The sequence below is a fragment of the Chrysemys picta genome, chromosome 10 (genome assembly GCF_011386835.1).
Source record: "Chrysemys picta bellii isolate R12L10 chromosome 10, ASM1138683v2, whole genome shotgun sequence".
NCBI classification, from domain to species: domain Eukaryota; kingdom Metazoa; phylum Chordata; order Testudines; family Emydidae; genus Chrysemys; species Chrysemys picta.
The window spans coordinates 42,410,100-42,434,407 of NC_088800.1; the positions used below are offsets into that span (position 1 = coordinate 42,410,100).

The 24,308-nt window shown below is 54.3% G+C and overlaps 2 protein-coding genes and 2 non-coding genes across 4 annotated transcripts; all 4 read right to left on the reverse strand.

The window, feature by feature from the left end:
- Window positions 1-123: 123 nt before the first annotated feature.
- Window positions 124-9,470, reverse strand: RPS17 (ribosomal protein S17). The gene is made up of 5 exons (XM_005280962.4): window positions 9,322-9,470; window positions 8,242-8,393; window positions 5,969-6,074; window positions 1,593-1,658; window positions 124-261 (listed from the first exon to the last, which is right to left on the reverse strand). The coding sequence occupies exons 1-5, from the start codon at window positions 9,322-9,324 to the stop codon at window positions 181-183; spliced, it is 408 nt and encodes a 135-aa protein (XP_005281019.1). The 5' UTR covers window positions 9,325-9,470; the 3' UTR covers window positions 124-180.
- On the reverse strand, window positions 4,958-5,092 carry LOC112059358 (small nucleolar RNA SNORA71). Its single transcript, XR_002888635.1, has one exon. It is a non-coding gene; the product is annotated as a small nucleolar RNA SNORA71 (small nucleolar RNA).
- LOC112059359 (small nucleolar RNA SNORA71) lies at window positions 6,368-6,501 on the reverse strand. Its single transcript, XR_002888636.1, has one exon. It is a non-coding gene; the product is annotated as a small nucleolar RNA SNORA71 (small nucleolar RNA).
- Window positions 9,471-10,335: 865 nt separating the features above from the next.
- On the reverse strand, window positions 10,336-24,008 carry LOC135973773 (uncharacterized). The gene is made up of 2 exons (XM_065558505.1): window positions 23,845-24,008; window positions 10,336-21,825 (listed from the first exon to the last, which is right to left on the reverse strand). Exon 2 carries the CDS (start codon window positions 13,770-13,772, stop codon window positions 12,573-12,575), a length of 1,200 nt encoding a protein of 399 aa, XP_065414577.1. The 5' UTR covers window positions 13,773-21,825; window positions 23,845-24,008; the 3' UTR covers window positions 10,336-12,572.
- Window positions 24,009-24,308: the final 300 nt, after the last annotated feature.

Sequence of the window (24,308 nt, forward strand, 5' to 3'; positions counted from 1 at the left end):
AAAGCAGTGAAAGCCCCCACCCCTAGCCCACATCACTTTACATGGGCCTCCTGTGACACTCCCTCCCACAGTAAGGGCCAGTCAAGTGCTCTCCCCCAAGAAGACACCCCGGCACTAGCGGAAGAGGGGACAGGTTTGGTTTCCCACATTTATTGGAAAAGTGACAGCGCAGCAATGGATTCAGATAGCTCCTCTGGGTGTTTTGAAGTTCATTCCCACAGTGGGCTGCGTGACCTGCAGGTTGGATAGACTGCCAAAGTCCTGGAAGACATATAGAACAGACCAGGTTACACTCAGCATGCCAGCCTACCTCTTCCTCTCTGCTGGCAGGGGTCCCAGATCAAAGCACAGCAGGCTCTGCCCTAACTCTCCCTCCCAACACACAAACGCATCTACCCCGAATCCCAGCGAGAACAGAGGGCGAGTCCTCCAGCCTGTCCATAGACAGGAGGCCGTGCTGCAGAGACAGGGAGGGGGAGTCTGTCACACAACACGGCAGTGAACCCCAACAGGCTTGCAAGTGCGACACACAGGAGCGTGGGGACTTAGGGACCAGCCTGGCTGAGCATTCACTGGACTGGGGCACGAGATGCACCCAGTTGTGAAAGTTACACAACTAACATGCCAGCAGCTGGGCTGGAATCTGGACTTCACAGGCTCACCCATGGTTCAGTTGCTTCTGTAGTGGTGGTGTTCTAATCAGGGGCAGGAGGCCTTGAACACAGCTCTGGTATCAGAGCACATGTCCCAGTGGTGAAGGGGAGACCCAAAACAAAAACAGGTGTCTAGGCCCTTGTGCAGCTAAGAGCAACTCCGAGTGGGAAGGAGCATTGCATGCAGGAGAGCTCGGGGAAAACCATACCAGACACTGAGACCTAGAGGCTGGTACAGAAGAGACTGGGGGTGGGCAGGGAAGGAAGAGAATGCGTGTGTCCGTCACCACTAGCAAGTCCATGGCAAAGTCCTCTCCAGGTAGCCTGCCCCTCCCCCTTTCATGCTGCTGGAGCTGGGATTTCTAGCAGGGTTGTGGCCCTTGATCATGCTCAGGAGCACTGGCTATTTCATATTTCAATTCACAAGCCCCACCCCCACCCCGGTATAACTAATATATTATCCCCACCAGCCCCAGAGCTCTGGACAGAAGTGGGTGAGCACTGTTACCCGCTTTACAGACAGGGACACACAGAGGCTCTCAGGTGCTGACGGGGGGTTTCTGGCTCCCTGAGATGTAGGCGAAGAATTGCCTAGCTGTATTGCAGTTGAAAGCCATGCTAGCAGGGTCAGAATGGTGTTGCTGGCAGGCTTCTAGAAAAGCTTTTCCAGCCACTGTTTTGGGGGAAGAGGGGGGGGGGGATTTTTTTTCTGGACAATTCATAATAATTGCACTACAGAGGCCAGTCAGTCCATGGCCCAGGTCTAACAGAGTAACTGTGCTCGAAACCTGCTCATAAAGTCCTCCAAACAGCTTGCTAGGAGGCTCTCCCTGGTGCCTGAACAAGGCCTTCAGTCTGCACTGAGCTATGATGGCTAAGAGCTTCCCCCTCCAGAAGAGCGAAGGCACAAGCCAATCTCTCTGAAGAGACCACACTCACCAGCAGCTTCAGCATTTCCTTAGTATCTGGGTCAACTTCAATGATCTCCTGGTCAAGGGCAGAGACCTGCAGAGGGAAAAAGAACATGGATGCACTTTGTTAAACATCTCACACACACACACGGCTCTGTGAGTCTAGCATTACTCAGACCCCACTCAGAGATGGTCAGAAGCTGGAGTGGGTCCCCACAAAGGCTGCGACTCTCCAACCAGTCCAGGGAGTTGGCTGCTCACATGACACTGACTCCTTGAGGCCAGTTGCTAAACTCACATCACCAAACAGGAATGAAGGGTTTGAGAAGCCCTGAGCTAAGACAAATGCTTCTCATTCACAAACAGCCACCTCTGCAGGGACAAGCCTCCACCACAGCTCACTGTCCTCACATTCCACTGCTTGGGAAACTCCACTTGCCCCATAAATACTGTGGGGAGAGCTGCGAAGTGCACTAAGAATCCAGCCATACAACACTGTCAGGGAGCAGAGCAGGAGCTCTCAGCATGGACAGTCTCTTCTGCCTTCAGCCATCTTCCCTAAAGCATATGGGACCTTCGCAACTCCAGCTGTGTCTAGGATACTGCCCTCAATTCCCATGTGGCAGCAAACCAGCCTCCTGCAGAGAGCCCAGACTGAATTCATCTCTCTATAGCCAATCCACTGTTCCTTCCCCAGGCCAGTGTTGGCAGCAGGCAGTTACTGCATGACAGGAGGGTGTTTGCCTGCGACACACAATGGAGTCTAGGGCCCTCACATTTGGCTGCACCTACTGATGTAACTCTGGACTTCACCTGCCTTGCTTCTATCACCACGCCCTGCCATGGCTCCTGGCAGCCAGCAGTCACCAGAATCATACCACTCAGTTCAGAACTAGTAAATAGCAGAGTAACCAGCCGCAGGCAAAAAGAGAGCTTGAAAACGTATGAAAGGCAGAAGTTAACCTTTTGGTGTCCAGATTTCAAGAATGAGGCCTTTAACACTCTTGAACCCTCAGGATTAATAGCACCCCTACAGGGTGGCTACAGATCTTTTTACCCCCATTCTTAACATTGGTTACATTTAGTGTTTTAGTTCAGAAAGACGCACCCGCTTTAGTCACGTTTCTCAAGTGTTACCAGAATTTCATGAGACTGCTGAGCAGTCTCATTTAGAGTACTCCTCTGAGCTGAGAGAGACAAGTGCCATGCTTCATTACCACCATTGTGACAGCACCACAAACTCAGACACAACGATAAGCCCAGGCTATATTTGAACCACCTCCACCAGCTATACTCCTCCCTTCACAGTTTGCCATTTGAAGTCAATGGGACTGATGTGCCTAAGTCACTTGTGGGTGTGATTTTTTCCAAAAGCCCCACGTTCCTAGACATGAATGAGCTCAGTAGCCAATCTTTTGGCCTGCATGCATAATAGGTATTGGGAAGCTTTTCAGTGTATCAACAATCCAAATAACTTTTCACTGTTAACACTGGAGTGAGTCTGTTTTGAAGTGACAAAGGGGTGGATCACTCCAACTGCCCTGTTCGGTACACTCCCCCTGAAGCTCTAATACTGGCCGCTGCTGGATACCGGTCCAATGGATACTGGCAGTTATGTTCTTGCATAAGAGAAACATTAAATAAAAATACAATTTCAGACCCTGATGCTGCAGACACTTATGTACATGTTTGAACTTCCATGAATGGTCCCATTGAGGTCAGTGGGATCATTAGTGAGAGTTAAATTACAAACCAAGGCCTTCATTTTCAATATTTTGTTTTTTGCCTATGGCAGTTTTGTGAAATCCCAATAAGTTACCCCATCAGAAGTGTCACTTCAAAAGAACACCACAGCATGGACGCTTTATAACTAATCACAGTTTAAATTCAATTGGTAATAAATAGTAGAAATTTTCAAGTTAGTTTGACAATTCTGAACCTGATTTAAATCTCTCCCCTCCAGAGCTCACCCACCTTGGATCCGTTGCAAATATCTGCTTACGCTACAAGCTTTACATGTCCTGTTGTAACTGTTTGATCTTGCCCTTGCAGCAGGATCACAGCATATATGAACCTTGGCTATCTCCAAGTTCTAACAGCACCCCTACGGCCTAAGGAAGCAGGAGACGTAGTACAGTGGGCCAAGAAGACTCTCTCTTGCTCCAGAGTTCAAGCATTTATCACTGACTATCCAAAACCCCTAATGCAGGAGTTGGCAGGAGTCAGCCAATGATTTGCCATGTGTTCCTGTACATGAGTCTTATTTAAGGGCTCTGGGTAAATAGTTATTTTTCATCTGCCACAAAATGACACTTGCAGGCATTTGACTGATAAAGGGAGCAAGAGATCTGCCTAGTTTTACTGTAGCTTCTGCAAGAGGTTCTGCCAAAAAGCTATTTTAGAGTTTCTTACCGCAACAGTGACTCACAACCAAACTCCCTTGCCTGCCACAGGAGTACAAAGGAGTTATTTCTCCGTTCAGTGACACTATGGGAAGACAGCTACATCAGTGCTCTCCTCTTTCAGCTGATAACAGCAAGTCCTGCCCTTGAAGCGCAGATAGTAACAGGTCACTAGCTGCATTATTCTAGCAGTCAGACATTTTGTGCAGAGAATCAAAGGAAGGTGGGGGCATGATTTCCCCCCCATCTGCCTACTGCAGGGTATGTACACCTTCCTTTGGGGCTGGCCATTGCCAGAGGCAGGGCACTGGGAGAGATGGGGCTGGGATTCAGTATGGCTATTCCTATGTTCCTAGCGTGCCAAGTTCTCAGAGCTGGCTAGAACTTTTGTGAGAGGGCAGACACCTCCCAGGTAGACCTGAGAGGGATGGGATTGCCAGTGACAGCTGGGGACTGGACTCAATGACCCAGAGGCCCCTTCCAGTCCTATGATTGGGACACATGGGTGGTAGCTGTGAGGGAGCTAGCCTAACACACACTATCAGGAGGGAGGCAAGAGCAGGCACAGTCCTCCTGTATTTACATCACGTGTTACCCAGCCAGCACATCATAGACTGGAGCAGATCAGCACGGACTCCCCACTTCCAGGGAAGGTGGAGATCTGCAAGCCTGGTATCAAGGAGGGAACAGCCCCAACCCACCCAGTGACATCAAAGCTCCCATTACACTCATTGGCATCACACCTGTTTTTCATAAGACTTCTAGTGAAAACTGAACTCTACACTCAGAATGTGCCACAGAACCAAACCTGTGGTCACAATGGAGTGCCAGCCTTTGGGTGAAGTGCACATTGAAGACAAGTCCTGAAGCTGGCTTGTTGCTGTTTGTCACTTCATAGTCCATGATGCTGCAAAAATAATTTTGTTGGAAGCCAATTTGAGGTCACCTACCGCACCCACCACATTGGACTGGAGGTGAGGGCAGGAGGTAGTGTCTGAAAGTTACAGGGTTTGGTAGGGATAGGAATGAACCCCCCAAACACGGGAAAAAGCTTTCACAAGCTCCTCTCCCTGCACTATCAATGACCAGGTCACAGGCAAGACCAGAGTCACTTTCGAATGCAGGTTCAGGATGAGAGCCCTTTAAACCCCGCTGAGGAGTGGAAGAGGGGGTGGAAGGGGAGAGATGCTAGTTAGGGCATAAGATTTCTGGATGAACTGAACTGAAGCAATGACAAGTGAGTGCCAACTTGCTCTCCCACTGCCTGTCCAAGTGAGAGTTCAGGAAAGCCCTGTCCCATTCTGGACCTTCCACAGATAAGCGCAGGAGTTGTAGGACACTTGAATTTCAATAAAAAGCAACAGAGGGTCCTGTGGCACCTTTGAGACTAACAGAAGTATTGGGAGCATAAGCTTTCGTGGGTAAGAACCTCACTTCTTCAGATGCAAGAAGTGAGGTTCTTACCCACGAAAGCTTATGCTCCCAGTACTTCTGTTAGTCTTAAAGGTGCCACAGGACCCTCTGTTGCTTTTTACAGATTCAGACTAACACGGCTACCCCTCTGATACTTGAATTTCAATGCGATTCACAACAACATACATCGCAGCTGTCACACTTTACACCAAGGGAGTTATTTCTCCACATTTTACAGATCCGAAAATGGAGGCAGGGATTATTTGCTCCACAACACAAGTCAGCAGTACAGCTGAGATTAGAAAATCAGGAGTTCCTGGCTCCCTGTGTCCCTGGGGATTTTTCAGGACAAGTCATCAGTCTGTCAGCCTGGATCCTTCTCAAAGCCCAGCTCTGTGCAGCTAACTCAGGCTATCCGGTCATGGTCACATTTCTCAGGAAAGGAGAGATCTCATGGCTGCTGTTGCGATAAGCAGAATGGAAGCCCCTTTGTTAGCTGTGCAGAAGCTGGATACCAGCATGTCAGGATAAGCCACTCTGCCTGGCAGAAGAGGCCTGAGATGCACCCAAGTATAGTCAGAAATCTTACCTCAGGGACATAGTTATCCCTCCTCTCTCTCTCCTCTTCCTGCAGTTTAATGGAGATACCTCTGACAGGCCCCCTCTGAATACGCTTCATCAGATGGGTGACATACCTGCAGGGAGAATCCGGAAACTGGTCAATTGGCACCCCATTCTTACATATCTCACACTGACAACAGCTTTAACTCACCCATTGGAAGCCCTAGCTTTACATCTCTGCTCTCCGTAATACTGGAAGAGGTGGGTCACTAGAGACCTTGTATCTGTCTCATATTTAAACCCCTACAGCTGCTCATATCTACCCTGCCATTTCACAGCCAGAGACCACATTCACTTGGCAGCAGAAGTTCCCTTCCTCCACCACTCTCAGGAGGCAGGACAGGAAGGCCAAGGAGACCAGCAGCAATGTCTGAAAGTTACAGGGTTTGGTAGGAATGAGGATGAGTCCTCCAAACACGGGAAAAGCTTTCACAAGTTCCTCTCCCTGCACTATCAATGACCAGGTCACAGACAAGACCAGAGTCACTTTCGAATGCAGGTTTCAAAGCAAGTAAGCCAAGCACACAGTCTCTCCTAGTTCAGTGACTGAAACCTTGGGAGGCTGGTTATAAACAACCCAACTTAGACACCAGGGTATTTCCTTCAAGCTCTAATTCAATGCAGCTGCAAATGCACACACGAGGCTAGCAGAGGCAAGTCAAACAGCAACAGGCCTCCGGGACCCACCTGAATTCAGTATACCTCTCTCCCAACGGTTCGCAAGAGGATAACTGGACACTTCTGACTTTGCCTGCTGGAGAACTGCAGCTCTGTTAATCTGCAAGCCTCTCTCTAGCTCCCACCCTAAAGACAGTGGCACAGGGATCCTGAGCCTGCAGCAATGCAAATGGCCAACACTAATTGCAGCACAAAGTAAAAACTCACTCACTTCCATACTGGATTTGCCCCAAGGAAATCGAATACAGCAAACTCTGACCAGAAAGGCAGTGAAATAGACGTCATAAGAGATTAAAACGTCAAAGTACATCTTAGCACTTCCAGAACACCAAGTAATTCAAGCTCAGATTCCCCTGAGGTATTTAGGTGGATAACTTCTGTTTAAAATCAATGAGAGAGGCACCTAAATACCTCTGAGGATCTAGGCCTCAGTGTCTAGGGAAGTCTGACCAGCTAACCTGCCTGCTAGAGGAGCCCAGAACAATGGACAAGGGGAGAAAAAGATTTCCATGCAACTCTGTGTATTTGTTAGTTGAGATACAGAGCCTGAGCCAAGACTCGTTAAAATCTGTTAAAGCAAAACAATAATGAAACAGCTACACTAAAAAGGACTGACTCTCTGAAGTGCTACTAGGGTAGAGAAATAAAGAGATTTTAGTCTCTCAGAAACAGAGTTCACACATAAGGAAGATTCTATCAGCACACTTACATTAAGCAGAGATTGAGTTGTAATTAGTAAGTAAAGGTAAGCATTAATTGCTCCTGCCACGGACAAGTTATCCAGAAGTTAAATGTTTTTAAGATGCTGGGTAAGGACTAAAGAGCATGTGTTACTTAATCTACCAAATAAGGCAGTACTCGATGATGCTTAAACATTCTATAGAAATTGTATTTCTAAAGATATGATTAATCTAGTGATATTACAAACAATTTTCAGATCCCTGCCAGTGTAAAAATTTAAGTTGGCTTAGCCAGGTGGAAACTACCCTTCAAAATTCACAAAAATCTACAAAAACAATGAGGAGTCCGGTGGCACCCTTTAGACTAACGGATTTATTTAGGCATAAGCTTTCATGGGTTAAAAAAAAACAAAAACCCCACTTCTTCAGACGCATGGAGTGAAAATTACAGGTGCATATATATATGACACATGATATTTATGCCTGTATCTGTAATTTTCACTCTATGCGCATGAAAGCTGATGCCCAAATAAATCTGTTAGTCTATAAGGGATGCCATCAGACTCCTCGTTGTTTTTGTGGATACAGACTAACATGGCTACCCCTCTGATATATAAAAATCTACGCCGTCCTAGCTCACTAGGGATTTTTCAGCACTCCAAAAGCCTTAATCCATGGCTCCAGTGTCAGAGCAAGGACTGGGACATTCAGATTCCAGATGCATTTACTGAGATTATCAAAACGTACTTAGATTAATACCTTTGTAACAGAATGAGAGTTTCTTCTCACCCTCAGACTGAGAACGAAATTCACCACCCCAGAGCTAGGATGTGTCAAGCTAAACCCTCATACAAGAGCACAGCAAGTCCCAGGGCTGCCTTACCCAGCTATCTTGTTGCGCAGTTTCTTGCTAGGGATGATGGCAATCTCTTCACACACCCGTTTGTTCGTGTGGAAGTCATTCCCTAGCCGGGTGTAGTACTTTTCAATGATGACCCGGGCAGCCTTTTTCACGGTCTTTGTTCGCACACGCCCCTAGAAGATTTGAAGAACAAATCACCACAGTGTGAAATAGCAAAATCTACCCATCTGTTTCTGCTTCCAACTCGAAGTGCTCTTACTGAGCTCCTAAAGAGCCACTAAGGTGGCATTAACCCGTTACCCTGTCACAGAGGGCAACTTTCCTTCAGGAAACTAAACTCATGAGACTGACATATGCAGTTCGTTACATCCAAGCCCGTAGACAGGAGGCTAACATGACCCTAGCATGCATGCTAAGCCTGGCCTAATACACAGAAATCTGAAGCTATCTGTGTCTAAGTACCTAGAAGACCGAGGAACCCCAGGCCTCAGGAGCTCTGGCTTCTCTATTCACCCTCAAGCCCCCAAACTTCTTACGCAGGCAGCGATGGTGAGGGGTATTTTTAGAGGCCCTGCCCCCATACCCACACTCCGTACGGGTAAAACTCTCATTTCGGGGAGCCAATACTTCTCCGTAAACTATTGCTCGCAGGGCCCCAGCCCGCGGTGAGACCCAGGGAGGCAGACAGGCCTACACCAGGGAGCCTCACACCGCAGCGGGCCCGCTCCTAAGTCACTAGGCGCAAATCCCGCGCAGCGCCCCGAGATACCACGGCTTGCTCCTTCCCCCCAACCCCTCCGACGGGATCCCAGCAGGGCCCGGCCCCAACACGGGCGAGCGCGGATCCCGCACCCCTGGAGCCGGGCTGGGTGAGCCCAAAGCCCCGGGGCCTCCGAGCCGCCCCAGGGAACGGGCCTCCCCAGGATCGCCGAGCACAGGCACCGCCTGTCCCCCCCCGCGCAGCTCCCCGAGCCCGGCCCGCCTCGTCCCGCTCCCCGGCGGCGGCAGCAGCCCCCCAGCGTGGCCCAGGCCCCGGCAGCCCCGGCCCGGGACGGATGGCCGCGGATTGAGGAGCGGGAACGAGCCGGGCCCAGTACCCACCATATTGGCAGCGGCCGGTGAAGAGGGCAAAGGATGCCGGGAAAAGAGCTATTATGCGGGCGCGGCTAGAAGGGCGCTGGGTCCGGGGAGAGCGCGGGCCGCCCGCCCATAGCGCCACCCAGCGGCTAGGTGGATGCACAGCAGAGACCGCGGGAGTCCACAGCGCCACGCCGTGGTTAGGAGGCGGAATATCGCCGCCCTAAACCCAGAGTAACGCCTGGGGGTACTGCAGGCAGAATTAGGGGCTCTGCCCAGCTGTGAACAGGGACACCCAGCGCCAGGCGAGCTGGGCGCAGGTTGGTAACCATAGTAACTGTCCCCCAGGGAGGGCTGGCAGAGCTGTCCTGCCCCTGCAGCTGGCTATGGCTTGATGGCACAGCAGCACCAGCACGTCCACCTCATGGGAACACCAGCGTCCCCCACTCCAGTGCCTGTGTTGTGATTGGAGTTTGTCTTTAAGAACCAGCCCCGTAGCCTCAGCATTCACTTTAGCCCATTACCGTGCACATGGACGCAGAGAACAGCTAGAGAACAGGGCCCCTAGCGGGTCACAGGAGCGGGAGGCCCATGAAAAGTGATGTGGGCTAGGGGTGGGGGCTTTCACTGCTGTTTTGGTGTATGGGGAGTGATCATAGTGGGGGAGCACCGCTGCAACCCCTGGAGTGGCGCCGACATATCGTGCCATAAAGGGGGCTGCGTGCTCCCCCCACCCTCAGTTCCTTCTTGCCAGACAACTCTGACAGAGGGGAAGGAGGGCGGGATGTGGAATACACCTGAGCAACACATCTCGAAGAACGCAAGTTACAGAACAGGTAACTGTCCTTTCTTCTTTGAGTGATTGCTCATGTGTATTCCACTGTAGGTGACTCCAAACTATCCCTGATGGAGGCGGGTAGGAGTTTAAGCATAAAGTTTTAAGGGTTACCCGGGCGGAGCACCGCCCTACCAAGCCCGGCGTCATCCCTTGCTTGGGAGACGATCACATAGTGCGATGAAAACGTGTGGACAGAGGACCACGTAGCAGCCCTACAGATTAGGGTTACCATATTTTGAGTGTCCAAAAAGAGGACACTCCACGGGGCCCCGCCCCCGCCCCAACTCCACCCCTTCCCCAAAGTCCCCGTCCCAACTCCGCCCCCTCCCTTGCTTCCCGCGAACATTTGATTCGCGGGAAGCCTGAAGCAGGTAAAGGGGGGGAGGAGGCGCGGCCCAGTCTGCCCCCCCCGGCGTCTCCAGCCTGGGCTGGCTCGGGCCCTGGGCTGCCGGCCCCGGGCCAGCCCCCGGCCGAGCACCCCCGGCTCGCCCAGCACTGCCGGCCTGGCCGAGCACCGCCGGCCCGGCTCCAGCCCCCGGCCGAGCACCGCCGGTCCCCCGCCCGGCCCCCGGCCCGGCCCCCAGCCCCCGGCCCAGCACCGCTGGCCCGGCCCGGCCCCGGCCCCCGGCCCAGCACCGCCGGCCCCGCATGTCCCGATTTTCCCGGACATGTTCGGCTTTTTGGGATTTCCCCCCGGACGGGGATTTGAGGCCCAAAAAGCCGGACATGTCCGGGAAAATCCGGACGTATGGTAACCCTACTACAGATGTCCTGAACAGGGACATGAGCCACATAGGCCGCTGATGAGGCCTGGGCTCTCGTGGAATGGGCCTTCACAATAGGAGGCGGGGGAACCCCTGCCAGGTCGTAACAGGTGCGAATGCACGAAGTGATCCAGCGGGAGATCCGCTGGGTGGAGACCGGTCGCCCCCTCATGCGTTCTGCCGAAGCAATAAAAAGCTGGGGGGACTTCCTAAATGGCCTGGTTCTGTCTAAGTAAAAGGCCAGCGCTCTGCGCACGTCTAACATGTGCAGGCAGCATTCCTCATTAGAGGAATGGGGCTTAGGACAGAGGATCGGGAGGAAAATATCCTGATCCATGTGGAAAGCCGAGACTACTTTCGGCAAAAAGGCAGGATGAGGGCGGAGCTGAACCTTGTCCTTATGAAAGACCGTATACGGCGGTTCAGAGGTCAGGGCTCTGAGCTCGGAGACCCGGTGGGCTGAGGTGATAGCCACTAAGAACGCCACCTTCCATGACAGGTGGGACCACGAACACCTGGCTAACGGCTCAAAGGGAGGCCCTGTGAGGTGGGAGAGTACCAGGTTTAGGTCCCAGAGTGGGACTGGGGGTCTGGCGTAAGGGAATAACCCTTTCAGAAACCAGGCTGTCATGTGATGTGAAAACACAGACAGGCCCTGCACCGGGGGATGGAAAGCTGAAATGGTCGCCAGGTGCACCCTGATGGAGGAGGGTGCCAGGCCTTAGGTCCTAAGGGACAGGAGGTACTTGAGGACAAGCTGGATAGACGCGGAAGAGGGAGAGGAACCTCTATCCCTCGCCCACATAGAGAACCTATACCACTTAGTCAGGTAGATTCGCCGTGTGGAGGGTTTCCTACTTTCCAGCAGGACCTTTCTTACATCCTCAGAACACCTCCCTTCCTCCTTATTTAACCATGAAGCAGCCACGCTGTCAGGTGGAGCGCGGCTAGGTTGGGATGGAGGAGACGACCTTCCTCCTGGGAGAGGAGGTCCGGGCGTAGCGGCAGCCTGTGAGGAGGGGCCGCTAAGAGTTGCAGCAGGGACCCGTACCAATGCTGACGGGCCCAATCCGGGGCTATTAGGATAATCCTCGCCCCGTCTGACTTCACCTTCTGTAGGACCCTGTCTATTAAAGGGAAGGGCGGGAAGGCGTACAACAGGGGCCCTGACCATGGGAGCAGGAACGCATCCGATAGCGCCCCGTCGCCCTCTCTCGCTCTGGAGCAGAATCGAGGACACTGTCGATTCTGGGCAGTGGCAAACAGGTCTACCTGGGGAGCGACCCACTGTAGGAAGATCCACCTGGCCACCTCCTTGTGCAGGGACCACTCGTGCTGTTGGGAGAATACCCTGCTCAGGCGGTCCGTGAGCGTAAAAAGCCCGCAGCAGTATATTGTGGGCTATACAGAACTCCCACAGGAGCTGGGCTTCCTGGCATAAGGGGCCTGGGAACGCGTGCCCCCCTGTTTGTTGACGTAATACATGGCGGTCGTGTCGTCCGTGAGGACTCTGACCACCCTCCCTTGTATGTGCTGGCAAAATGCCACGCACGCGGCCCTGAGCTCCCTGACATTTATGTGCAGGGTTAGTTCCTCTGGTGACCACATACCCTGGGTCCTGAAATCCCCTACGTGGGCTCCTCAGCCCACGTCCGAGTTGTCTGACACTAGATCTAGTGAGGGAGGGGGCTCTCGGAAGGGAATACCCTGAAGCATGTTGCTCGGGAGTAGGGTGACCAGATCACCCAAGACAAATATCGGGACGCGGGGGGGGGGCCTCCGCCCCGGGGCCGCCGCGGGATAGCACCAGCTGGGCAGCAGCCCAGACGCGACTGGCCAGGGGCTGGGCCCAGCGTACGCGCTGCTGGGTCCCTGCAGCAGGCCCCGGCTCGGGGGGTTCGGAGGCGCCGCAGCCACGGAGCGCCATGGCCGCTTCCTCCCCCGCGGCAGTGGGAGCTGCAGCAGCAGCTGCTCCCGTGTCCCGCTGCCCAGGGGGACAACAACAGCCGCCGCCTGGCCCCGCGGGTCGCCCCCCTCCTCTCCCAACCACCCAACTGGGTCCTGCCTGCTCGGGGCCAGGCCGGACTGTTACTCACCCCGGCCCCGCACTTCCCCTGCGTCTCCCGGGCCTCCCTCCAGCGCTTGTGGAGGGAGGGGGAATGGTGAGCCCGGGAAAGAGGCGGGGATTCGGGGAGGGAGCCAATCGGGGGAGGAGGGGGCGGAGTCGGGGCGGGGGGGGGTGTGTGAGCACTTCCGGGCACTAGGCTCCGGGGCATTTCCTTGTTTGTCCAGTGTCCCGACCGCATGTCGGTCGGGACGCGGGACAAACAAGGAAATATCGGGACAGTCCCGATAAAATTGGGACGTCTGGTCACCCTACTCGGGAGGGACCACCATTGGAGGTCTGCCATCACCTTGGGCGGCACCGTGACCACCTTGTCCAGGCTGTCCCTGGCCTGGGAATACCGGGAGGCCAGCCAGAGTTGAAGGGGCCGCATCCAAAGTCTGGCATGTCTCACCACATAGGTGCAAGCTGCCATGTGACCCAGGATTTGGAGGCACACCCGTGCCGTGGTTACCGGAAAGGCCGTGACCGAGGCAATGAGGGCTTTGAGCGTCTTGAATCTGTCCCGTGAGAGGGAGGCCATGGCTACCTGGGAATCTAACAGCGCCCCTATAAAGTTTATGCGCTGAACCAGAATTAACGTGGATTTCTCCTTGTTTACCAGTAGGCCTAGAGCCCCGCAGGTGTCTAGCAGGAAGCTCGTCGGCTGCTGCACCAGAGTGCGAGACCGGCCCTTGAGCAGCCAGTCATTGAGGTAGGGGAAGATCTGCAGCCCTTTCCTCCTGAGGTGGGCTGCCACCACCGCCATACATTTTGTAAATACCCTGGGGGCAGTAGAAAGGCCAAAGGGGAGGACCGTAAATTGGAAGTGGTCCTGACCCACCAGGAAACGGAGGAAGCGCCTGTGACCCTCGAAAATGTGGATGTGAAAGTACGCATCCTGGAGGTCCAGCGCCGTAAACCAATCCCCCTGGTCTAGGGATGGAATAATAGAGGCCAGGGACACTATGCGGAATTTGCAACGCACCAGAAACTGGTTGAGATTCTGCAGGTTGAGGATGGGCCGAAGCCCGCCCTTCGCCTTGGGGATGAGGAAATACCTGGAGTAAAAGCCCCTGTCCTGGTATTCCCGTGGTACCCTTTCCACCGCTCCCAAAGAGAGGAGGCGCTCTACCTCCTGGCCGAGAAGGAGGGCATGCTCTGGGGCCCCTGCCAGCTGCCCGGACGGGGGACAGTTGGGAGGGGTTGAAACAAACTGCAGCCTGTACCCTTGGGAGATGGTGCTGAGATTGGTCCGACGTTATATGGGACCACTGCAGGTGGAAGTCCAATAAACGGTTTAGAAAAGGTAACTTTATTAATTGGGTGGGGGGTACACTGGCAACAGGCCCGGTGACCCCCCCTCAACGAGTCAAAAACGCCGTTTCCCCAGCTGTTTGGCCTTCGAGGCCCCAGGCCGTGGGGCCGAGTGGGATTGGTGTTGGGACCGGCACCTTTGATCCCTCTGCCGCTTAGGTGGGGGGTTCATATCTGCCCCTAGCTAGCGGAGCAGAGGGTTGAGGCCTGGGCTTGTCCTTGGCAGGTGGGATGTACAGGCCTATCGTCTGCAGGGTGGTGCGGGAGTCCTTCATCCCATGCAGACGGGTGTCTGTCTGGTCCGCGAAAAGGGCCTTGCCATCTAACGGCAGGTCCTGCATTATGGACTGGGATTCTGACGACAGTCCCAAAAACGAGAGCCATGACGCCCGTCGCATGGAGCCCGCGGAAGCCATCGAACGAGCAGCTGTGTCCGCTGCATCCGAAGCCGTCTGGAGAGCCGCTTTGGCGGCAGTCGCACCCTCCTCAATCAGCTCCCGGAACTCCTTTGCATCCTTGTCAGGAATGAGGGGCTCAAACTTGGGGAGGAATCCCCAGAGATTAAACTCGGCTCAGAAGCGCCTGATGGTTGGCCATTCTGAGCTGGAAACTCGCTGACGAATAAACCTTTTTTCCAAAGGTATCAAGTCTACGAGCGTCTTTGTCCTTTGGCGTGGGCACGGGCTGACCATTCCGCTCGCGGTGGTGGACCGACTCTACCACCAGGGAGTCTGGAGCTGGGTGAGTGTAAAGGTACTCGAGACGTCTCGCGGGGACAAAGTGCTTCCTCTCGGCCTTCTTGGAAATAGGAGCAAGAGAGGCCGGGGTCTGCCAAATGCCCATGGTGATATTGGCGACTCCTTGGTGGAAAGGGAGTGCCACACGCCCAAGTACCGAGGAGGCGAGGACATTGAAGAGAGTATCGGAGGGCTCCTCCATCTCCTCGGCCCGGAGCTCGAGGTTGGCTGCCACCCTCCGAAGCAGCTCTTGATGTGCTTTAAAGTCCTCTTGGGAAGAGGGAGGCGGTACCGCAACTGAATCGCCATGTGCTGAAGAGGTGGATGGTACGGTGCCTTCGGCAGCCAACGGCATCGTGGGCTCCACGTCCGGGTTCGGTACCGGAGTCGGTGCCGGGGGTTTGGCGCCCACGGCCTGATCCCAGTGCCGGGGAGGCGACGCGGGTCGGCCCTGAGAGGCTCCCGCCACGGAGCGAGGTCCTGGCTGATCAGGTGCCTGAGGCCACGGTGCCCACTGGCACCATTGTCCCTGCCAGGGCATGGCCTGGAACTGATGTGCATCGGGCGGCAGGACTGGTTGTTCTTGCGGTGCGGTGCGGCCCAGGGAGAGACAGCTGCGTACCGAAGCTGAAGTCCTGGAAAAGCACACGGTGCCATGGGAACGACTGGAGTGGTCTCTGTTGTGACGGCTCCTACCCCGAGATTTCGACCTGGACGATGTTGAAAGGTAGATGTCCGAGGAACTAGATCTGGACTCCCTGCGGCGCCTGTGGCCACGATGCCGTGGTGCCAGGGACTCTCGAGACGTGCTCAGGGCATGGCTTCTGCGATAGCAGGCTTCTGAGTATGAGCGCTGGTGCCGACGGCGTCAAGACCTGTTCTTCTCGGAGCGGCTGGAAGAGGAACGGCGTTGTCTCTTGTCTGCTCTTCGATGGCGTCCAAGAGCGGAGGAGTGGGAACCGCTCGTCGAAGAGTCCGGATGTGGAGTTGACGTGCGTCTTGGGGCTCTGCTCGGCACCTCAACCCGGGACGGTGCCTCGACCTCCAACACCTCCGGGGAGGGCTGATGGGTGCCCAAAGGCGGCTTCCCATGGGTCCAGGGGCCCGACTGAGGCGGCGCTCCCGGCACCGGAAGCGCCAAGATGTCACGTGCGGCCTGAGCTGCCTCTGGCGTCGAAGGCATGTGTACCTCCGGTGAGGCTCGCGCAGACGGGACTGGACTACTCTGCTCAGCTCGAGTCGGAGGTCTCCGTCCCGATGGGGATCGCGGGCTGCCCAACTCGGGTCTGGCCTCACCCCTGTCCTTCTCTCGGCGCCGCTGAGACTTCCCTTGCTTCTTAGCTGGGGAGTGGTGCCGGGACGTCGACAGCACTTCGCTGCGCACCGAGGATGCGGTACCTGGTCCCAATTCGGAATGGCGCAATGGAGGCGCTTCACCACGTGCCAAAGACGCGGAGCCCGGTCTTTCAATGGACACCTGTGCCCCCGTGTCCAGCAAAAAGGGGATGACGAGACCCTTGGCAAAAGCTAGCGGGTAATAGGGGCGGGGGTCCCCTGGCCGGAGCTATGGCCAAGCTTTTTTGCTGCTCACTGCTGAGCTTACGCACAACCTCCTTAGTGAGGCCTTTATGCAACAAGAATCCAAAAATTTTCCGTTCTACAAATGAACGCTCCGGGTGCTGGGATCTGGGCTGTGGGCTGGTGTGTGGTGGGTGGGAACTAATGGGTAGGGCTTGGGCTGAAGGCCACTTCACCCTCTCGAGGGACTCATAGAGCCGCCCAATGGGGTGTCTAGCATACCCCCTTAGCCACAGAACTGTTCCAGTGTCAGGGGTGGTACTGTTATCCATGACTAAGTCAATGGCAGCTTCATTTATGGGTATTTCAGTGGGGTCAACAACATGCCGGAAGGCATTAACCTGGTTAATCTGAGCCTGAGTTAGTCCTAGAGGGTGTTGGGCAGGGGACCATAGCATGATGGACCCCCCTGTGATGGCACATCTTAGGGAAGAGAGGTCCTTGACACTTCCTTTGGGGACTTGGATCCCTTGAAGGGATTGCTGTAAATGGAGGAAGGCCAGGGCTGGGGCGGTTAGGAGCCATGCGGTGTTAGATATTACCGGGCTCCCTGAAAGACCCCGGGACCAGCTACTGGTCCTGGCTAGCACTATGCCTTCTTCCCTATCCACTAGCTCCTGTCCATGTTCCAGGGCCAACCGGCCTAGCCAGAGTAATGGCGGCTCATTGGCTCCCCTAGCGGTGTCTGAGATGAACTCCTTCATCTCTGCTTTGGAGCGGGGCCGTGACCTGTGTGGAGTTGCCCTGACCATCAACCTTTATTCGGCTGATGGATATAGGCAGGGCCTCACTGGAGGTCACAGTGGGTGGGAGTGTATGGGCTTGGGCATCTGGTGGGGTGGAGGGTAGGGTGGGGTATAGCGGGGTTTTTCGAGGGGGAGTGGGGCCTCTGGGTGTACGTATGGGGGTGGGTGTTCGGGGCTTTCATTGGGACTGAGCTGGCTAGTGGTAGGTGGTGGAGGCCCTTCCTGGCTGGGCTGGCTAACGGCCTCCTTGGCCGAGGTCGTTAGGGCCCCATGTAAAACGGTTACCTTTATCAAGGGCCTGGGCCAGTATTTCATAGGCAACTGTGGCCACCTTTTGGGGTTGTATACATCAGGCCACAGTTTCTTGGGCTTCCGAACCCCTTCTAGCTTCTGTACCAGGTCCGTTAGTATTCGGTGGGCGGGGGACCCCTGCAAAATTCGGGGTTCCGGGGTGAGTTTAGATGGGGTCCCCCCGCAGGCTTTCATGACCCTCCCCACCTCCCTCCAGAGGCGGGTAGGATCTGAATCTGCAGCTGGCTCTCCTGCCTTAGTGCAGGTTAGCCGGAGGCTGGAATCAGCGGGGCTGGCCCTGCATGTGGGGTGACAAGTTAAAAGGCACCCCACATCAGTGAGCCCCAGGTGGGTAGTGTACACCCTGGAGCTCTGGCCTTTGCCAATTGTGCAGACCCACTCTAGAGCCTCGGGCTGCTATTTACTTTGCAGCGAGTGGTACTGCAGGTGGTTAGTTTGATCCTCATCTGTCCCAGAGGTCTTGGCCTCTTTCCAGGGACAGGGGAGGCAGCAATTGTTACCCCAAGATCCTGTTCGTGATGCCATGACCCTGCCAGCAGGTAGGGGATCTTGGGGGACAACTACTGCACTGGTGGGGTATAAAATAAACTTTATTAAGAAAATACAAAAACAGGGAAAATTCAATAGTGAGGGGTATGGGGTTTGTTAAGGTAGACAATTGGGGAGGGGTTTCTTTTAGTAAATAGGATAGGGGGTTTCAATAGTGGGGTACAATACAGTGGGGTACAATACAGTTGGTAACCAATTAACACTGAAGTATAAATGTAACAGGTAGCTAACAATTTCTATGTAAAGGGTGTGTCATAGCAGCATATAACCAACTAACAGTTATGGGTAAAATGTGTTAAATAACCAACAACTCTAGGTAAAAATGTGTCACAGTGGTGTAAATGTAAAATGTGAGGGGTGTTAGAGAGAAAAAGGGTAACCAATGGGGTTTTATGCTAGATTTCAGTAATACAATTGAGGTCTGGCAGCAGTAGGAGCAGGGTGAGCACATGGGGGAAGGGATTAAGAGAGAGAGAGAGACACACACACACACAGAGAGCAGACAGGCTGCAAGTTTAAACAGCAGAGAGACAATTATACAGAACACAGCAAAAGCTTAGCTATGATTTAACTTAACCAAAACCACACAAATTAGCAAGTACAAGTAACAAAACACAATACAACAATTCTTTAAGCCTAACTTACAGAGTACAATGCAAGCAATTTTCTAAACCTAACTTAACCACAACTATGCAAAATGAAATTACAATTTATCTAGACTAAAGGCTAAATCTAACCTAATGGGTGCACCTTATACTAGGGGTAGTTCCAGAGGGCAGAGTGGTGTGTGCCCAGGATACAGCTTCAAGGGGGGGGGGCGGGGGTGTTTAACTAGTGGTGGCTGCAAGCAGGCTAATTTCTAGCAGCAAAGGTGCTGCAGAGCTAGAAGCAGATTACAGATACAGACCAAGGAGTTAGCTTGGGTCTGCCTGCTTGGGAAAGGAAGCCAGCAGCCAGAACAAGGGGAGTGTGCAAGAGGTTTTTCCTTACCAATCCCCAAAGCAGCAGCAAGAACAGCAGTTTCACCATCAGAGGACGCAGAGAGGACTCGATTCGCTTACAATAATCAGGAGATCTCCAGGCACAAATTCGTTGTTCGTGGGAGGGGAGTTTAAAAACGGGGGTGTGACGTTATTGACATAAACTGGGACCATATAGATCATTGTTGCAACCAAGGTCCTGTAGTGGCACCCAAATCTTGTATAAAGGGGGTCAAATGGGGTGTCTAAGACAAGGTTATGGTTTACTGGTTATGATTATGCTGTCTATATGTGTGTATCAGTTTTGTAGTTGAGGTTATGAATATTGGCTCTATACTGTCTGTATGGCAAACTTATGCTATGCTTCTGGGTGACATCCCAGACAAGCTGAGATTAGCTCTGCCTAGCCTGCTTGATGACCCATTAAGGACCATCAGCTATACAATGGACTCATTGAGAGAAGGCAAATATGCCTTCAGACTCAGCAAAGTATGCAGGGACTGGCCCATGTGACTCCAGACTCCATTTTGCTGTAATTTTCCACAGTAAGAACAAAGAGGTGTTCTTACACCTGGAAAAGACTATATAAGGCTGATGCCTCATCTCCATCTGGTCTTCAATCCTGCTTCTTATCTCTGGAGGAACTTTGCTACAAACTGAAGCTCTGAACAAAGGACTGAGGACCCATCCCAGCAGGGGATGTATTCCAGAGACTTGATTTGAACCTGCAGTTTATTCCATCACTGCTACAAGCCTGAACCAAGAACTTTGCCATTACTGTATGTAATTGATTCCATTTAACCAATTCTAACTCTCATTTCTATCTTTTTCCTTTTATGAATAAACCTTTAGATTTTAGATTCTAAAGGATTGGCAACAGCGTGATTTGTGGGTAAGATCTGATTTGTATATTGACCTGGGTCTGGGGCTTGGTCCTTTGAGATCAGGAGAACCTTTTTTCTTTTATTTGGGTATTGGTTTTCATAACCATTTGTCCCCATAACGAGTGGTATTGGTAGTGATACTGGGAAACTGGAGTGTCTAAGGAAATGGCTTGTGAGACTTGCGGTTAGCCAGTGGGGTGAGACCGAAGTCCTCTTAGTCTGGCTGGTTTGGTTTGCCTTAGAGGTGGAAAAAACCCCAGCCTTGGGGTGTAACTGCCCTATTTGAGCAATTTGTCCTGAGTTGGCACTCTCAGTTGGGTTCCGCCAGAACCGCATTGTCACAGGGGAGCGGGGAGAGGGTCCCCCAAAGACCCCTAGCTGATCAGACCAGGTGTCAAAGCAAGGACCTTCTCCGGGGGTCTGATCAGAAAATGTCTGGTTTTAAGGGCAAACTCAGGCAGTTTCCCGCCAGTAACTTTGATTGGTTCCCCTTAATCCAGGGGAGGAGAGAAGGCAGGGAAAACTGCAGGTAGGCACAGGACATGTTTGGGCAAGTTCTGAGTCACAGGTATGACTCATATGCTTAGCTATGTGGCCACTTTAGGTCTTGCATACCTGGGCAGAGCACCCTACACAGAGCCGGGTCCCAACAAAGAATCTAGACAAAGGAGCGAAAAAGCCCCCACCTCCCTGAGCAGAGCAATGGCTCCAGTCAGTCTGCACAAGCCATTTCCATGAGCAGGGCCAGGCTGTGACTTTGGTCAGTTCCATGGCCGGGGGGAGGGGGGGGGCACTCAGCACAAACAGAAAGGAATCCAGCAGGGGGACAGCTGTAACAGACAGTACTCAGTTCCAGACAGGGTCCCAGGGGAAGCTCTGTGTGCCCAGTGTCCCCTGCACCACAAGGATATGGGCATTGCGCAGCAGGGACACCACCCCCACACCCCTAGGACTCTGGGGCAGTGAGCTCCAAGGCCCACGCCGAGGGCACAGAGCTTCCCTTTGACACTTTAGCTGGGAGAGGGGAACTGCTCAGTGGCTCCCTGGTTGAGTGTTTTGGGGAGGGCTTCAGGCTCTGCTGAGACCTTCTGGAGCAGAGATGGAGGCTCCTGCCCCACTCCATAGGGGAGAGGTGGAGCCGCCTTTCAGAGTCTCAAGATGGAACGGGTGGGCTCTGCTCAGCCTCCCTTGGATGGCGGTCATGGCTCCTCTGCACCCGCCTGCCTGGGAGAGCCAGGCTCTGCCCCATTTCCCTGGATAAGGGCACTGGGGTATTCTGTCTGCACTTCCAGAGCTGCAAAGAGCCGCTGGGTTTCCCAGCTGAAGCTTGATGTCTCACAACAAGCTCGAGGGGCTGTGGCCCACCAGCCAATGACCCCCAGTACTCCTGCCTGCGATGGCCCCAGCCGACCTGACCAGTCCTCTTGGTGACAGCACAGCTGCTGTGGTGGTTTGTTGGGCTGAGGCTCCAGCGCCCTGAGGTGCCCCGCTGGCTGGAACCGTCCCTTCCCACCAAGCCGATCGCTGAGGACAAGGTCTCCATAGCTCCCCTGGCCTCTGCGGAGGAGATGGCCCCACATCGCCAGGAGCCCCTTGGTGTGGCAAGGCTGCTCCTCTCACCATCCTCAGGGGCGTGGCATTCACCCTCCGCCTCTCCTCGTGTCCCGAAGAGGGGAACCTGCTGCTCAGAGCTTCCTGCCTCTGTTCCTTGGGCCCTGTCTGGGGAGAGTATGCAGTAAGCCCAGCCCTACCCTGCTCAGCCAGTACAGGCCTGCCATGGGCTTGGGTCTAGGGCTGCCAAGTGTCCGGTTTTCGACAGGAACGCCCGTTTGAAAAGGGACCCTGGCGGCTCTGGTCAGTGCTGCTGACCAGGACGTTAGAAGGCCGGTCGGCGGCACAGCGGGGCTAAGGCAGGCACCCTCTGCCTGCCATGGCTCCGCATGGCTCCTGGAAGGAGCAGCGTGTTCCCCCTCCGGCTCCTATATATAGGGGCAGCCAGGGGGCTCCACACACTGCCTTTTCCCCAAGCTGGGAACCACAGCCAATGGGAGCTGCGGGAGTGACGCCTGCGGACAGGGCAGCGCACAGAGCTGCCTGGCCGCGCATCTGCATAGGAGCCGGAGGGGGAACATGCTGCTTCTGGAAGTTGCTTGAGGTAAGCGCCACCTGAAGGCTGCACCCTGACCAGGCCGGCCCACAACATTTTGGCACCTGAGGCAGGGAACTCAAATGACGCCCCTATGGCCCCTCGCTTGGGCCAAAACTTTGAAAGGTCTCAATTCTGCCTTCTTCCTGTTCTACTCCTCTCTTGGTACTGCTCTGCTACTTACCCCAATAAAGGAGAACTAACAACTTAAAATGCCTTGTTCAAAAATTTTAAGTAACACTTAATTTTCAAATGCCTAAACAGCAAATGTAACTTTTCTTGTCTGCATAGTAAACACTGGCATTTTTATCTGTTTGAATAATCAAAGTGGTGCTTTCCATGCCTTCTTGGTTGCAAAGATTTGAACTGCTTCCTGAAGGTCCACAGTCTGGGCCAGCTCATGCTCTATTGAGATGGTTGCAAGGCCGACCAGCCTCTCCTGTGTCATTGTGGAGCATAGATGTGTTTTTATTAACTTCAGCTTGGAGAAGCTGCGTTCTCCACTGGCAACTGTTACAGGAAGTGTTAGAAGTATGCGCAGAACAACAAAAGCATTTGGAAAGAGGATGGTCATCTTATTTGTGCACATATATTCCAGAACAGTCTTTGGAGCTGATCCTGCTGAAATGTATCTTGAAAGGGCTTTCAGTTTATCACCTGAATGACTTGCATCAATATTGCGCATGTCATCATGTGTCAACACTGTCTCTAGTGCCCTGCATTGCTGGTGTAGGTCTTCTTCAGGTATAGTGAGGAGTTTTGGAATATCATATAACATCCCAAATATACTGCTGTGTTCCTTGAGCTGCATGGAACGTTCTTTAACTGACTGTATTGCACAATCTACCACAGGGGTCTCAAACTCAGATGACCCCGAGGGCTGCATGAGGACTAGTGCATTGGCCCGAGGGCCGCATCACTGAACCCCGCCCCCTGGCTGCCTCTGGCCCCACCCCCACGCCAACCCTTCCAATTAGGCCCCGCCCCTGCCCCACCTCTTCCACCCCTTCCCTGCCCCATTCCAATCCCTTCCCTGAAGTCCCCACCCCAACGCTGCCCCCAGGGGGTGCAGAAAGGGTGCAGGGTGCAGTGGGGGCTGAGGGCAGGGAGTTGAGATGCAGGAGGTGTGCAGGGCGCTCAGGGCAGGGAGTTGGTGTGTGGGGTACAAGAGGGGTGCGGCAGGGGGTCGGGGTGCAGGGTGCAGCAGGTGGCTCAGGGCAGGGAGTTGGGGGTTGGGTGCAGGAGGGTGCTCTGGGCTATGATCAAGGGGTTTGGAGAGTGGGAGGGGGATCAGGACTGGGGCAGGGAGTTTGGGTGCAGGATGTGGCAGGGGGCTCAGGGCAGGGAGTTGGGTGTGCAGGAGGGGTGCAGGATGTGGCAGGGGGGTCAGGGTAGGAAGTTGGGGTGTAGGATGTGGCAGGGGGCTCAGGGCAGGGAGTTGGGGTTGCAGGAGGGGTGCGGGATGTGGCAGGGGGCTCAGGCCAGGGAGTTGGGGGTGCAGAAGGGGTGCGGGATGTGGCAGGGGGCTCAGAGCAGGGAGTTGGGGGTGCAGGCGGGGTTCAGGGTGTGAGCTCCAGCCTGGTGCCGCTTACCTAGAGCGGCTCTGGGGTGGCAGCGGCGCTCACTGGGGCTAGGGCAGGCTCCCTGCCTGCCTTGGCCCCAGCTCCGTGCTGCTTCATTCCAGGAAGCACCTGGAACCGTGTCCCTGCAGCCCCTGGGGGAGGGGGAGGGGCTCAGGCTTCCCTGTTTGTGCGGCTCTTGCCGCTCTTCTAGGTACCTCCCACGAAGCATCCATTGGCCGCGGGTTCCCTGTTTCCGGCCAATGGGAGCTGTGGGGGGCGGTACCTGGCGGGAGGCAATGCCAGAGCCCTCTGCCTCCTTCCCCCTCCCCCCCGCCCGAAGGGGCGTGCTGCCGGCTGCTTCAGAGAGCAGTGCGGTGCTTGCAGCATCAGGAGGCAATCCCATGGGTAGGCAGAGGGTGGGGCGCGGGGAGCTTGGTGGGCCACACACAAGAGCCCCACGTGTTTGAGACCCCTGATCTAGCACCTGGTTAAAG